The 15,919-nt window shown below is 52.0% G+C and overlaps 2 protein-coding genes across 5 annotated transcripts in view; both read left to right on the top strand.

Annotated features, from left to right (window-relative positions):
* Positions 1-1,213: 1,213 nt before the first annotated feature.
* Positions 1,214-15,072, top strand: KIF22 (kinesin family member 22). 3 transcript variants are annotated; one of them, XM_032842603.1, is made up of 14 exons: positions 1,214-1,294; positions 7,399-7,594; positions 8,926-9,053; positions 9,144-9,298; positions 9,526-9,735; positions 9,817-10,047; positions 10,186-10,339; positions 10,450-10,585; positions 12,436-12,604; positions 13,133-13,301; positions 13,704-13,771; positions 14,482-14,694; positions 14,784-14,843; positions 14,931-15,072. In XM_032842603.1, exons 1-14 carry the CDS (start codon positions 1,237-1,239, stop codon positions 14,964-14,966), a joined length of 1,983 nt encoding a protein of 660 aa, XP_032698494.1. In that variant the 5' UTR covers positions 1,214-1,236; the 3' UTR covers positions 14,967-15,072. The 3 variants fall into 3 exon arrangements, with proteins under 3 accessions (XP_032698494.1, XP_032698493.1, XP_032698495.1); XM_032842602.1 differs by having other exon boundaries at positions 14,784-15,072; XM_032842604.1 differs by lacking the exons at positions 1,214-1,294; positions 7,399-7,594; positions 8,926-9,053 and having other exon boundaries at positions 9,226-9,298; positions 9,352-9,735.
* Positions 15,073-15,762: 690 nt separating this feature from the next.
* Positions 15,763-15,919, top strand: part of MAZ (MYC associated zinc finger protein) — a 4,490-nt gene continuing 4,333 nt past the window's right edge. Inside the window, exon 1 of one of the 2 annotated variants that reach the window (XM_032842592.1) lies at positions 15,763-15,884. In XM_032842592.1, coding sequence (XP_032698483.1) covers positions 15,849-15,884 — 36 coding nt within the window. In that variant the 5' untranslated portion in view covers positions 15,763-15,848. The remainder of the gene's footprint in view (positions 15,885-15,919) is intronic. The other variant, XM_032842593.1, reaches the window with a different exon arrangement.

Consider the following 15,919-nt stretch of genomic DNA (forward strand, 5'->3'; position numbering starts at 1 on the left):
AACACTTTTTTTTTTTTTTTAAGATTTCATTTTTATTTGTCAGAGAGAGAGAGAGCAAGCGAACAGGCAGACAGAGACAGAGTGCCAGGCAGAGGCAGAGGGAGAAGCAGGCTTGCCGCCGAGCAAGGAGCCCGATGTGGGACTCGATCCCAGGATACAGGGATCATGACCCTAGCCCAAGGGCGCCACTTAACCCACTGAGGCACCCAGGCGTCTCTTACTTTGTTTTTTAATGGGTTGGACCTAATCTCTAAGCCAGGGCCCTACCGGGAGCTCAAAGATAAATATTCATCCCTGGTTAAGCTTCCAGAAGGAACAGGTAGCTACTTCACAGACCAGTGAACCACAGGAGTTGGGTGGGTGGAACCGTGGTGAAAACGACAAGCTAAAAGACCGAACAGGCCTTTAACTCTCACTCAGATGTGCTGAGTTACAAAATAACATCGGCGCTGGTCTCCTGCGCTCAGATTTGACATAAGACGATACATAGTCACTTGGCGTATCTGGGCTCAGCAAGAGGTGAATGCACCATCATGACTGTCTACATGCAGAGAGCGTGGTCCAGACCTCCAGGAGTGACAGAAGTGACCAGAAGGTAAAGTACAGTTGACTGGCACTGAGTTCAAGTCCCGAAATCCACAAAAAAGACCCCCCTCCACCCCACAGGGCGCGAAACAACCCGAGGCAAGAAACTTCAGAAAATGAAGCTCACTTAGAATAACCCGTGTTTCCCTCTTCCTTTTTCATATAATCACCCCTTCTGCCACCAATATAGCGAAAACTGTATTCAATTCAGGGAACTTTGGGGGTAAGTCGATGGAGTGCCTTCGATCAGCGCTTGATTCGTACCAAAATTCATGGCTGATGGGGAAAAACGAGGCGACAAGTCTACACTTACGCATATCTATGCCTGGAAACCCGAAAGCCAGAAGGTACAGGGAGTCCAGTGCCCAGCCGCGCCCAGCAGCTCCTCCCACTGCCAGCCTCCCGCGCCAGAGTTCAAGCGGCTGCGGGGGCGGTGCCTAACACAGGTTCATAGCCAACCTGCGCGCATGCGTCCTCCGCCAGCGGAAACTTTTTCTTGCAGGTCCCTGAGGCGAACCCTAGAGGGCGGAATAGCTGAGAGCCTCCAACAGGGACTTCCGGCGGCGAGTAGGTGTGATTGGTGGAGCCCAGGGCAGGGGGCGGGGCACCGGGAAATTCGAATGGGAGAGGCGGGCCAACGGAGGGAGTGGAATGGACGCGGGGGTTATGGGGCAGCTGAGGCGACGCGAGATGGCTTCGGCGATCTCAGGTACGCGAGCCCGGCCTGGGCGGGACGCCGAAGTCTGGAGCCTGGTGGGGTAACGCGACGGAGTCTGGTTCCGGCTCCGCGGGTTGTCCGGGAGAGGCCGGAACGGCGCAGAGGAGGGGAGGGGAGAGTGGCAGTGTGGCCGTCCGGAGCGGGTCAGACCCCCTGGCTTTTTCCTGCTCACTGTTTCCAGCTCTACGCGCGGGTCAGTGGACCGTGTTAAGAGCCGATTCCAACACTAGAGCTTTGTTTGAGCCTAGCGCACTTCTTTTATGTGAGCTTCAGTTCCTTTGTCGAATGGGGATAGTGACCCCCATCTCGGGAGATGACGTGAGTAAGCGAGCGAAAAGTAGCTGACACTTAACCGTAAGGACCAAAAGAAAGGAGCTGGGTGCGCGTTTTGCGGCAAGGGTTCTGTATAAGACGTGCTGTTGGGTGAGGGGAGATCCCTGGGGGATGGAGGAGGGCTGGCGGAGGTTCAGACTCGCCGCAGCTGGGTGTTTGTTGACAGCATAAGGTGGGCTGAGATCACGCAGCAGGGAAATAAGGGACTGTTTCCTTTCCCTCTAGCCCTGAAAGTCAATGCTATCTTAGGGTCGAAAAGGCTGTTGGGACATTCGCAATCTTGTATGGGTTTGTTTACATATGTCTCTCCTCTCTTCCTGTACACTGAGTTCTGGTCAGTGATTATGGCGGGCACCATAGTCATTGATTGGAGTGTCCTGTGTTTGTCAGGCCCTGCGGAGAAACAAAGCTTTGTGGCAGAATGTCAGACGCATGGTGAGCCCTTGCTAGGTCCCAGGCACAGTTGTAAGCACTTTATGGTGATGAATCATTTAATCGTCACACAATACTATGAGGTGGTTGGTTGTTATTGTCCCTGTTTTACAGAGGAGGAGACTGAGGCATCGATGGGTAAATAGCTTGCTCAGAGTTGACACGACTAGTAAATATTGGGGTCTGAATCTGCACTCAGGCAGACCTACTCTAGAGCATCTTAACTCTTATGCCCGAGCACCTGACATTGTTGCTTTTGAAGCCTACTGTCCCTCACCTTTTCAAGACTCACTGTGTCTGCTGCATAGTAAATATCATAAAAATGCTTGAGAGAATATTGACCCTTCCCCAGACGAGCTTATAATCTGTTCAAAAGATAGTCATATCAATATATACTATCATGAAAAGCCATGATAGGTATGTATAAACTGCTATAGAGAGTACAAAATCTGAAGTAAGTAAACCCTTGGATATTCTGGGAGGATTTGATTTAAGGAAGTGATACTGGAAGCGGGTTCGAAGGTTAGATGGCAGTTTACTAGGCCTCGGCTGGATGAAAAGACCACCAAGTGATTTTTTTTTTAAAAGATTTTATTTATTTATTTGACAGCACAAGCAGGGGGAGCGGCAGGCAGAGGGAGAGGGAGAAGCAGGCTCCCCACTGAGCAGGGAGCCTGATGGGGGGCTCTATCCCAGGACCCAAGGTTCAGACCTGAGCTGAAGGCGGATCGATGACTGAGCCACCCAGGCACCCCCCAAGTGATTTCTTATTTATGATGTATAAAGAGGCCAATGACAGACGATGTCTGTGGCTTAGTTTCCTCATCAATAAAGGAAGAGTTAGGGACCCCTGGGTGGCTGAGTCGGTTGGGCGTCTGCCTTCGCTTGCTCTGTAGGGACTAGGAGTCATCAGCTTTAAGACAGTAATTGAAGCCAAGAAAGCCTGGGACCATGCCCATGAAATGAATCCGAGTAGCAGTTCTCAACAAGGGGCAGTGTTGTTCCCTGTGGGACATTTGTGATATCTGGGGACATTTTTGGTTGTTATGAGGGGGGTGGCCCATGGAATGCCACTGTCATATGTATCCAGTATATGTGTGCTAAACACCCTACAACACACAGGACCACCTTATTACAAAGAACTGTCCAGCCCAAAGTCATAGTGCCCAAGTTGAGCAACCCTGTGCTAGAGAGCTGGTAGAAGGAGCCTAGGAAAAAACATTTAAGATTGGTGGAAACTTAGGGTGAACAGAGAGCTGTGTCCCTCCATTCTCTGGCATGGAAACTGGCAAGGAAAGCAGTTCAAGGGTGTTGGATCTTGCTGGGAAGTCAAATGGGATGAGGGTCAGGCATGTCTACTGGATTTAGCAGATAAGGAGGTCATTGGTGACCCTGCAGAATGGTGAGGGCAGACGTGAGCTGGTGCTGCCTGGAGGAGTGAGTAGCAAGAGTGAAGGAGTGTAAGAACAATAGCTAACGTTTACTGAGCGCCTACTGCCAGCCACGGAGCCAAACATTGTGTATACATTCTTTCTGTGGCTTCTTACAGTCTTATGAGGGTAGATACTGTTATAAAGAGAAACTGAAGTTCAGAGAGGTTAAGAAGCCTTCCCAAGGTCACACAGCTGGTAGGTAGAACTTGTCGCTTGACTCCAAGGCCTATGGGGTTCCATACAAGGGGGGGCGCGAGGAGGACTGGGGGCCCATATAATGAACTTTGGAGTTAGACCTTCATTGGAAGTTCTGTCACTAGGTAGCTGTTGGCCATAGGCAATTTACCTGACCTCTATACTGAACCTTCCACATTTGGAAAGTGAAAGATGAATACAAAATAAGATAAAACACTTACTGAGCTTTTACCGATGTGCCAAATGTTATTCTGGGCACTTTTACATCAGTTACCTTATTTACCGCCTTAACAGCCCAGTGAGTACGGATTTTAGTTTATTCCCATTTTACAGGTGTGGAAATTGAGGCACAGGAATAGACCATCATTTCCCCCAGTTTAGTTAGTTAGTTGTAAGTGATAGAGCTGGGATTTGAATCCAGGCCATCCTACCTGGAGTAATGAACCTACTCACTGTAGGCTAGTTTACATGTTACTTCTTTTCATTCTCATTAAGCCTTTGCAAGGCCCACCTCACCCCATTTTACAGACAAAGAAACCAGGGCACATGGATGTTAAGTCATTTGCCCAAGGTCACAATCTAATAAGTGTTAGAGCTAGAAATTAAATTCACCTGTCTGACCCAGGTCTATGCTCTTTCTACATCACCACAGACTTCCCCTTCCCTTTAAACTTCTGTAAATGCGGGGCACCTGGGTGGCTCAGTGGGTTAAAGCCTCTGCCTTTGGCTCAGGCCATGGTCCCAGGGTCCTTGGATGGAGCCCGCATCGCTCTCTCTGCTCAGCGGGGAGCCTGCTTCCTCCTCTCTCTGCCTGCCTCTCTGCCTACTTGCGATCTTTGTCTGTCAAATAAATAAATAAATAAAATCTTTAAAAAAACAAAAACAAAAAAACTTCCGTAAATGCTTCTGTATCTGCCCTCTTTCTCTGTTCTTCCAAAAACCCTGGGAAAGATACGCAAGGAGAAGCCCCTGCACGCATTTTTGACAGGTCAGTGAATCTCTTTGCACCTTAATTTTCTCATCTGCATGGGTACATCTACAGGTTTCTACTGACTGGCTACTGACTTTCAGGATTCATGAGGATCAAATGAAAACTAGATGCCCAAGTGCCTTGTAAACCATAACGTGGAATCCCTGGCTTCGTTCGTCAGGTGAAGAAGCAGAGGCCCAGTTCTTGTAGGCCATCTGCTTACGGGGATGCTTGCTGTGTGTAAGATCCTCAGCAGGGTCGTCTGTCCACCTTTTAGTCTTGCTGTTTCTGTGCTGGCCACCGATACCAGCCTGGTTGGAATTCTGCTGTTAGGGGCACCTAACACTTGGTTGAGTGTCCCAGTTCTTGGGTTTCGGCTCAAGTCATGATCTGGCGGTTGTGGATCAAGCCCTGCTTCAGGCTCTGTGCTTAGTGCGGAGTCTTTGAGATTTTTTTTCTCTCTCCCTCTTGCTCAGTTATTCTCTCTCTCTCTCTCAAATGAATCAATAAGAAATCTTTAAAAAAAAAAAAAGAATTCTGCTGTTAGCTGTGAACTATAGTGTGGTATCCTCCAACATAAAACAAAGAAATACTTTCCTCATAAGATATTTTCAGCTCATTCAGTCTTTACGAAAATAAAGAGGATTGTTAAAAAAATTTTTTTTTAAGATTTTATTTATTTATTTGACAGAGAGAGAGCGCAAGAGAGGAGACACAAGCACAGGGAATGGGAGAGGGAGAAGCAGGCTTCCCATAGAGCAGGGAGCCTGACGTGGGGCTTGATCCCAGGACCCTGAGATCACGACCTGAGCCGAAGGCAGAGGCTCAGGCCACTGAGCCACCCAGGTGCCCCAACCAAACAGGCTTTTTTATCAAAGTTTTATCTTGTGTTTTCTGATAAAATATTCATAATCTTTTTCTTAATGACTTAGATTTAATAATTGGAAGCAAACAAAACAGAAAGCTTACACTAGGGAAGGATTGCGTGTTAATGCCTTTTGCACACTGAGCTGGGACAAAAGAGACTAGGGGCTGCCTCTCAACCTTATTCCTCTGAAATGAAGATGTCCACAGTGTTATTTATTTTAATGCAAACATTACAGCATTACAGAACTGTGTAACATAAAAAAGAAACCCACATAATCCCCATCAAGAGAAAAACTGTCATTAAGTTTTATGTGTATATACACTTAAATATAATTATATGTTATAAATCTCAGGTGGGAAATAGAAGCACAGAAAGGCAGTTCATTGATGGTTTGGGTGGGGGCTAATGTCAACTCTTTTATTTATTTTTTATTTTTCTTAAAGATTTTATTTATTTATTTGACAAAGAGAGAGCAAAAATAAGCAGGGGAAGTGGGAGAGGGAGAAGCAGGCTTCCCATAGAGCAAGGAGCCTGACATGGGGCTCGATCCCAGTACCTGGGGATCATGATCTGAGCGGAAAGCAGACGCTTAACAACTGAGCCACCCAGGCAGCCCAACTCTTTTAATCTTTACAACTACCCCAGAAGATGCTGGTCTACAACACCTTTGCACCCCAAAGCTTGTTTCACCAGCAGCATCCACATCACCTGGCAGTTCGTTAGAGATGCAGAATCTTAAAAAAAAACCCCAACAAAATGCAAACCTTAAGCATCATTCCAGAGACTGAAGCAAAAATCTTTTTTTTTTTTAATTTAAGGATTCTTATTTGTTTATTTGTGTGTGACAGAGAGAAGAGCACAATCAGGGAAGGTGGCAGGCAGAGGGAGAAGCAGGCTCCCCATTGAGCAAGGAACTCGATTTGGGACCTGATCCCAGAACCCTGAGATCATGACCTGAGCCGACTGAGCCACCCAGGCACCCCCTGAAATCTGCATTTTTTCTTTTTTAAGATTTTATTTATTTATTTGACAGAGATCACAAGTAGGCAGAGAGGCAGGCAGAGAGAGAGAGAGGGAGAGAAGGAAACAAGCTCCTCCCGCCCCAGCAGAGAGCCTAATGTGGGGCTTGATCCCAGGACCCCGAGATCATGACCTGAGCCGAAGGCAGAGGCTTTAACCCACTGAGCCACCCAGGCGCCCCTGAAATCTGCATTTTAACAAGATCTCCCGGGTCATTTTGTAAACCTGACAATCTACACCCCACTGGACCTCCTCGTAGAGCAAGGGAGGAACTGGGGCCGCCACCCACGGTACAGCCAGGGTGGAAAGAATTTCCCTGAAATGAACTAGGGGCCTCGGGCCTTCCCCGTGGTGTCTCCAGGACCTCAGCATCCACCTCCAGTCCACCGTCCCTGCCCCTCTGTCAAGGTAAAGAGGGTCTCTAATCTACTCAAGATGCTGGGGTTTTGTTTTGTTTTTAGGCTCTGCTTCTTTTGAGGAGCAAAAAGACAAAATGTGGGCCATGACACAAGTTGTCATGGGCACAGGCTCTAGGCATAACATACTGAGGTGTCAGAAGAGCTGCTGCCCCTCCGTGGGCTTCTTCATGGGCAAAATGGCCTGAATAGAACCTGCCTCAGCGACACGGTGAAGATTAAAGCGTGTCTGGCATGTAGTCGGCGCTTACTAAATGCTAATGTTTGCTAAGTACCGGACGCGGTTGGCGGAGAATCGCTCTCCCCCAACTTCCGGCCGCTCTCCGCGGAAGCTGCCGTTCATCCTTCAGAGCTCAGCTGTGTCCAGCAGCTCTTCCTGCAAGACTCTGCTGTATTTCACGCCTAAAAACTTCCTTTCTCTCCTCTAGGTGCTGGTCGCTGTCGGCTAAGCAAGGTGGGGGCTGGCCGGCGCCCGCCTCCAGCTCGAGTTAGGGTGGCTGTGCGGCTGCGGCCATTTGTGGATGGGACAGACGGAACAGGGGATCCCCCTTGTGTGCGGGGCCTGGACAGCTGTTCCCTAGAGATTGCCAACTGGAGGAACCACCAGGAGACTCTCAAATACCAGTAAGATTCAGGTTGCTCTGCCCTCCCGCCCCTCTCCTCTCTCCTAGGCCTGCTCACATTAGCACTGCCCACACGGTTTCTCAGAAGTTTCTTCAGGATCCTTGCTCCCTCCTCACACAGCTTTGTTCCTCACACCTTCCTTTGGTCTTTCAGACACGTTTCTGGGGGCCCACTCCGACAGGTCCTCTGGAGCATCCTTGGGGGAAGGCTGAGGGCTGAACCAAACACATTACTGTCCACAGTCTGGTGGGGGAAATGGGCACAAAGAGGGAAAGGGGAAGGAGTAGCAACGGTGAGCAGGGGAGCCCCAACTAGGGTCAAGGAGGTGTAGGAAGGGTTTGCCGGGGGGACACAGACCAGCCTGCCAACCCAGGCTGCAGCTAGGCGGTGGGAGAAAAGACCATCCAGCTTTGGGGGAAGAGCTCACAGGTGCAACAGCTACTTTAAAACTCCATTGGAGAGTGAAAGTTCAGACTCTCTGGCTCGTCGTTCGAGGCTGGGAGTGGCAAACTACGGCCTGCAGGTCCAATCTGACCGGGAGTCTTTTTTGTAATAAAAGCTTTATTGGAACAGTTGTTCATTTACGTACGGTCTGTGGCTGCTCCCGACTCTGATGACGGCAGTGAACCACTGCCAAAGGGAATCCTGTGGCTCACGGAGCCGAAAGTATTTACTCTCTGGCTCCTCGTAGAAAACGTTTGACAACCTCATTCTAGCCCCTTGGCAACCTGACTTGTTTCTTTCCAGCCTCATGCCCCCACACAGTCCCCCTTAAAACCTCATCTCTGCTGTGGCCTCAGCCACCGCTTCTCCAGAGTACAGAACGTGGATCACCGGTGTGTGGAGTCTCCTCTTGTCATCGGCAACATCCTCTGCTCCGTTCTGATATACAGATACTCCTTGCCGTGGGTGCTGTCTCGGGGAAAAAGATCAGGAAGCCCTGACGTTTCACCCCATGCCTTGTCTGCGTGCTATTTTGGATACTTGGAATATCTTTCTCCTCTCTCTCTGGCAAAATCCTCTTTCCTCAAGCAGAATCAGTTACTCTTTCTAGTGCGTCCTCCTCTTCACTTCCTGAATCACAGACAAGTATGGGTATCTTTCTGTCCCACCAGACTGCAGAATTCCCCAGAGTTCTGGGCGTTAGACTTATCTCTGTATTCCTAACACTGGTACGGGGATTGGCGCACAACAGGTGTTCAGCGCGTGCTTTCTAGGGTCTTTATGCAAGAAAAGCGACAGAGACTCTTAAATCCGAGGCCAGTATTGCCCTCTAAGTCTGGGGCAGGATGGAACCCTCCAGTCATTCCCTCTTTCTTTCGTGCCTGCAGGTTTGATGCCTTCTATGGGGAGAAGAGCTCTCAGCAGGACATCTATGCTGGATCAGTGCAGCCCATCCTCAGGCACTTGCTGGAAGGGCAGAATGCCAGTGTGCTTGCCTATGGGCCCACAGGGGCAGGTGAGGGAGCCAGGTAGAGAGCAGCTGTGGGTCTGAGAGGGCTCAAGAGCAGGGAGGAAGATCTCACAGCAATCTTCACTCTTTCCCCAGGGAAGACGCACACAATGCTGGGCAGCCCAGAGCAACCGGGAGTGATTCCCCGGGCTCTCATGGACCTCCTACAGCTCACGAGGGAGGAGGGTGGCGAGGGCCGGCCATGGGCGCTCTCTGTCACTATGTCCTACTTAGAGATCTACCAGGAAAAGGTGAGGCCCCACTCTGCTTGGTGTGGGGAGAGATAAAGGTCAAAGAGAATAAGATCTAGTCCTTGACGATGAAGCTCTGCCCTAGCAACGACGTGAGACCTGGAGAGACAGAGGTTGGGTTAGCAGGTGGTACACCTCCGACAGGCCAGCAGAAGGAGGGGACTGGTGCCCGGGAAGTAAGCAGCCTGTGTCTGGAGAACTGGCCCTACCTCTCCCTGCTCCAACAGGTATTAGACCTCTTGGACCCTGCATCGGGAGACCTTGTGATCCGAGAAGACTGTCGGGGAAACATCCTGATTCCGGGCCTCACGCAGAAGCCCATCACTAGCTTTGCTGAGTTTGAGCAGCACTTCCTGCCAGCCAGTAGAAATCGAACCGTGGGAGCCACGCGGCTCAACCAGCGCTCCTCCCGCAGTCATGCTGTGCTCCTGGTTAAGGTGAGGCCCGGTTACAGGGGGAGGACATGGGAAGCCCCTAGAGCGTGAATTAAGTTTGGGGGCCCTTGCTCTTAACCCCAGGTGGAGCAGCGGGAGCGTCTGGCCCCATTTCGCCAGCGGGAGGGTAAACTCTACCTGATTGACTTGGCTGGCTCCGAGGACAACCGGCGCACAGGTAACAAGGGTCTGCGGCTGAAGGAAAGTGGAGCCATCAACTCCTCCCTCTTCGTACTGGGCAAGGTGGTGGACGCGCTGAACCAGGGCCTCCCTCGCGTGCCTTACCGAGACAGCAAGCTGACTCGCCTATTGCAGGTCAGGCCACCCTCTCGGGGTGACAAGGGGCTGGAGAAGAAGGTTCTCAGGTGTGTGGGAGGCTGGGGAACTTCAGTCAAGGAATGAAAACGTGGGGCTTCTGATCTCTGCCTATCCTGCCCAATCCCCGTCCCTCAGGATTCTCTGGGTGGCTCAGCCCACAGCATCCTCATTGCCAACATTGCCCCCGAGAGACGCTTCTACCTAGATACAGTCTCTGCGCTCAACTTTGCTGCCAGGTCCAAGGAGGTGATCAACCGGCCTTTTACCAATGAGAGTCTACAGCTTCGTGGTGAGGACTGGGGCTGGCCGGAGGGCAAAGGGCAGATCTGGACAACCGGGGAGCGTGCTGAAGCTGCCTAGCATCAGCACAGGGGCTGACCCGCCCCACATCTTTCCTAGTCTTGGCACCCGTTAAACTGTCCCAGAAAGAACTGCTTGGCCCGTCAGAGGCAAAGAGAGCCCGTGGCCCTGAGGAAGAGGAGACTGGGAGTCCTGAGCACCTAGCAGCTCCAGCCTCAGCTTCCCAGGAACTCAGGTGAGCAGAGGCTGGGGGCCAGGGGTATGTCCCCTTTGCTGTCGTGTCTGGGTTAGATGCAGAGAGTAGTCCGATCCTTGTGCTGCGAACTTGTTCCTCTCTCCTCGAATTCACCCCAAGCCCTACTCTGCTGAACTCACTGGAAGTGTCGAGCTGTCTCTAGCCTTGGTGCTGCGGTCCGTCTGGGGCCTGAAGGAAGCCTCCTCCTGGAGCTCCCGACCCCTCCCTTTCCACTTTCCAACCCCTTCTTCAGGCAGTCAGCAAAACCTCACATTTGGAAGCAGCTGTTTCAAGGATGAGCACTTTAACTTCTGACTCAAGGAGTAACCTGGATCAGGCCTTTTATGTCTAGAGGATAAGAGCAAAGCAAAGAGAAAAGAGATGAAGAGCTCTGTCTCCCTGAGACCTCTCAGTCTATGCATTAGAGTCCAGCGTCTCCATGACTCTGCAAGGAACCCGTTGCTGTCCTAACTTTGATTCTAACCTCTATCCAAAGTCTCTCAACTTAGACCCTTCTGTGTGTGTGTGCGTGGCCTCTCTCTCTGGTTCTGATGGCCCCACCGCATGGCCCTGGATGCACAAATCCTTAGGTCACTGCTATTTAGGGTCTTGCTTTGTCTGGCCACCAGAGCAGTTGGGGGCAGAATAGGTACTAATCCTTGACCCCCTGAGGTCACCTTTGTTCACTAGTCTTCAGACTTAGACAGTTTAGAGAAGCTTTATTTGGGCTTGGGTAGAAACCCGGCAAAAGTAAGACTGCAGTTGCCTCCCTAGAATGGCGGGGGGGTGGGGGAGCTGCTACAGTTGAGGCTGGATGGCATACAGGAAATGGTGTTTGCTTAGAACCCCGTCTCAATCTTGTCCTCTCAAGCTACCTGTCAGCAGTGCATAAATTCAGAGAAATATACATCCTTGCAGACGTGTGTTACATGTGAACAGCAAAGTCTCTGCCAGACAGGTACCCCGGGTAAGCCCAGAGACGGGGCCCATCAGCCCTGGTCAGACCCTGACCTCAGGGGCTCAGGTTTCAGGAAAGGAGAGAAGAGGGGAACATCAGATGATGCAGAGTAGGTCGGACAGGGTGCGGTGAGGAAGGACTCGCTGCTTCTGTGAGAGCCAGGAAGGAATGACCTCTGGTGTTCACCCAGATTTTCTGATTCTGCTCTTCCTAGGCCCTTGGGCCCAAGGAACAGGGCAGTCCCTGTCCTTGAGGAGCTTCACAGTACAGGAAGGAAGTTACATAGTCAAGTTGGGTTTCATGGGAAAGGTGGTGTCCAATTGACTTTGAATGATAATTGGGAGAGAAACAATTCTAGACAGAAGGAACAAATGTTAGGCATTGTCATGCTCAGATTAAGTCAGGACTCAGCTCCAAGAGGCCTTTCCTACTGCCCATGGGAAGAAGGCTTGGCATTTGGTCCCCAGTGGCTTTCAAAGCCCTGCTGAAGATGACCTCCACTGTGAATCTTTCCCCAACGGCGATTCACAATCCTTGCTGTCACCTCACAGTCTCCGCCTTCTGTGATGACACCAAGTGCCTGCAGGGCAGGGTGGGGCAGTGTCTTAAGAGCCTGAAGGCTTGGAACTCAGGTGTGCACAAAGCACTTGTTCCTGTCAGATCTCCTGGCACCCTGAGAGGTGACCTGGGCAAGTAGTGATGGAGCCGCATTCACCTGCTGAAGCCCAGCACCTGGAGAGTCTGGTTGACTTGCTCAGGGTTGCCCAGCAAGTTTATACCAGAGTGTGGACCCCTCGAATATAGCAATAGAAGGCATCATGAGGGGAATCCTGCTGCTGCAGAGAGGGTGATGAGAGATGGGCCAGGTGCAGAGTAACCTTTGTCTGCTCAGCCCCCTACAGAAGCTAAGTAGCATGGACCCCGCTGTGCTGGAGCGCCTCCTAAGCTTGGACCGTCTGCTGGGCTCCCAGGGGAGCCAGGGGACCCATGGGCTGAACACCCCAAGGCGAGAGCGGATGGTGCTCATGAAGACAATGGAGGAGAAGGATTTGGAGATTGAGGTAAGTGTGGGGGATATGGGGGCTGGGATTCCTACAGGCCTAGAGAAGCCATCTGAGCACCTTCAGACAGGGAAAGGCAGCAGAAACTTGCACCAGCATTTAGTTTTTAGCCTAACACTGGAACCCTTTGTCCCCGGCTTCTGCTTGAATGTCCTTAATGTGGTGGGACTTTGAAAAACAACTGAGGTCAGCTCTGAGGAGGTGAGGGGTGGACATCCAGGCGAAAGAAACTAATGTAAGACCTTGTCATTTCCCAAAACCCAGTTCAAATTAAGTTAGGACTTTATGCCTTAATAGTCCCTTCCCTTCAGTGTTTCACAAAGGGTCCTGTTCCACTTCTGAGCATCCCTGATCATCAGAAAGCCCTTAATTATACTGGGCTCCAGTTGTGTCCCGGCAGCTTCTCTCCTTGGTCCTCGCCCTGCCAGCAAGGGGCTCAGAACCCTGCACTCACTTTCCTAACCCACCTCCTTCAAGCTGCCCAAAAGTTTGTTCTGGGTCACATGTCTCTCTGATCCTTTCCAACAGAGGCTTAAGATGAAGCAAAAAGAACTGGAAGCCAAGGTTCTGGCCCAGGAGGCTGTGGACCCAAAGGATAAAGAGAACTCGTCTCCCACAATGCTCCGACCGCTTGCCCGCCGCACAGTCACTGTAGCAAAGCCCCTCAAAAAGGCTGTGGTGATGCCCTTACAACTGAGTAAGTTTGGCTGTGGGAGCCAGGAGGGCCCAGATGACAGATCCTGGAAAGGTGGGAGGTGTTCAGAGCAGCTTTCATCATGTCATTCATGCACTCCCACCATACTGCAACCCTGGGGAAGGCAGGGGGTGGTTGTGAGGACCATCTGAAATAGGGCCCTGGTGCTATGTGCTCAGGCACTTAGTACGGTCAGGGCTGACTGACCGGGCCATGACTGAGTACCATGCAGTAGCAGCTGAGACTATTGGCAGATACAGGTGTGAGAAAAGTTCTGTGGGAACCACAAAAGAAGAGGTTCACTTGGGCTGGAGGGGAACCGGGGAATCAGGAATAGAAGACCCAAGTAAGGGAGGGCAAAAAGTAACCTCTGCCATGATTCTGGGTCACAATTCTTGCCTTTAGTTCAGGAGCAGGCAGCATCCCCAAATGCTGAGATCCACATCCTGAAGAAGAAAGGCCGGAAGAGAAAGGTGAGTGCAGCTGGCAGCTGGAGCTACAGATGGAGTGGAGAAATAAGGGTAGTGAACTCTAAGGGGAAGAGCACTGGCCATGGAGTTAAAACACCAGCTATTTACAAGTTGCTTACCCTTGGAATGTGAAGGAGATACCTCTCAGGGCATTTCCAATGAATAGCAGAGAGGGTATCTGTCACCTGTTACTTCCCTTTCTCTTTGGTGGCTCTCACCCTCAGCAGCCACTTACTAGGTACAGTAGCCTGAGTCCCACTCCACAAACTGAAGAGTACACCCAGGGAAACGTGACCTAAGCACTCAAGAAATGAAACAACACTGGAAGAATTACCTAAAAACAGAGGATGGGGTGGGGGGCATGGCTGTCATTTACAGAGTACCTTCTGTGTACTTTCCTAGGAATGAAAGAGAGCTTATTCGTTCCTTTTTAGAGATGAGGCAGATTTAAGAGCTTACTATATGCTTTACGTTCCTTAACCCATTTGATCTTCACAACACTCTTTCACAAATTGGGCAAAATGAGAATCCGCCCAGTAACTGACTGGAGAGAAGGGTTTGTGGACAGACACTTGAGGGAAAGAGAGGCTAGGGAGGGCGGGGAGATAGCTGCTGTTAGGCTCCTATCTTTGGCAGAGGAGTCTAAAGCAGTTTGCTGCCATGGGCTGAATAGCAAACTCTGTTTCTGTCACTCACCTCCCCCTGCCTCATAGCTGGAGTCCCTGGATGCTTCAGAGTCAGAGGAGAAGGCTGAGGACTGCTGGGAGCTACAGATCAGCCCAGAGCTACTGGCTCATGGGCGCCAAAAAATATTAGATCTGCTGAATGAAGGCTCTGCCCGGGATCTGCGCAGCCTGCAGCGCATTGGCCAAAAGAAGGCCCAGCTCATCGTGGGCTGGAGGGAGCTCCATGGCCCCTTCAGCCAGGTAATGGCCCAGGGAGAATGGCCCTGGAATGGAGCTGAGGGGTGGGGCAGGAGGGGAGAAGCCCCTTCCCATCGCTGTCATCTCTCCAGGTGGAGGACCTGGAACGCGTGGAGGGCATATCCGGGAAACAGATGGAGTCATTCCTGAAGGTGAGCCCACAGCTTGGCCCCCTCCTCTCCGGCCTGTGCCCTGCCCCCAGCTTTAACGCTGCTCTCCCCTTCCCTCCTGTCTTGCAGGCGAACATCTTGGGTCTTGCCGCGAGCCAGCGCTGAGGCCCCTCCTGACTGCCAGCTCCTTTCCTTCCTGTGCCATGTTTTTGTTTTGTTCTTTAAATCCTCATATAACTGCGTGTCATGTAAATACAATTTTTACTCTGGTGTTTCAGCCTGATTCTTGGGACTGCGGGGACGGGGCCGGGGGCATAATTGCCCTTGGGATGGGCCGCAAGCTCCTCCGCGGAACTTCGGGCGCCATCTTTGGGAAAAGCAGGCAGGAATGAAGCGGGGCAGGATTGTAAATAAACCGCTGGAGTGGGGAGGGGGAAGGGACGGTGGCCGAAAGGAAGCAAAAAAGTAACGCGAAAGCCTGAGGACAACGACCGTTAGGCGGGCGCGCGCTTCGAGTTTAGCCCCGCCCCATCAGTACCCCCGGCGCGCGCTCCCCTGTTCTCCCGCTCAGCAACGACAGCGGTTTTATGCGCGTGCGCGCGAAATAACGGCCGCGGGCGGAGAGAGGAGGGGGGTGAAATCTTTGAAGGGGGGGGGGAAGAGAGAAGCCGCCCTGTCTTCCGCGCGCCCACCACCTGCGCCATCGTCAGCCAATCAGCGGCCGTCTCAGGGGTCTCGCGCTTGGGGCGACTCGGGCTGCTGGGTGGCTCCCCCGTCCCTCCTCCCGCCAGTGTCCCTCTCGTACCTCCCCCCTCCCGCTGGCCTCGCGCGCGCTCGCGCTCGCGCCCGCTCCAGCCTCTTGTGTGTCCTCGCGCCCCCCGCCCGCCCTCCCCGCGCGCTGTGTGCTCCGCTCCCCCCACCCTCCTCCTCCTTCCCCCCTCCCGCCCGCCCCGCGCGCCTCCTCCCTGGGTTCCCCCTCCCCCACTACCGCCTCCTCCTCCTCCCGCCCCAGGGTGAGCGCGAGCCACCTCCCTCCCTCCCTCCGCCATGGATCCCGGCAACTGGAGCAGCTTCATCTTCCAGGTAACAACCCCCTCCCCCCGCCCCCCCACCCCCCC

Source organism: Lontra canadensis, unplaced genomic scaffold (genome assembly GCF_010015895.1).
Source record: "Lontra canadensis isolate GAN:19392208 unplaced genomic scaffold, GSC_riverotter_1.0 scaffold132, whole genome shotgun sequence".
NCBI classification, from domain to species: Eukaryota; Metazoa; Chordata; class Mammalia; order Carnivora; family Mustelidae; genus Lontra; species Lontra canadensis.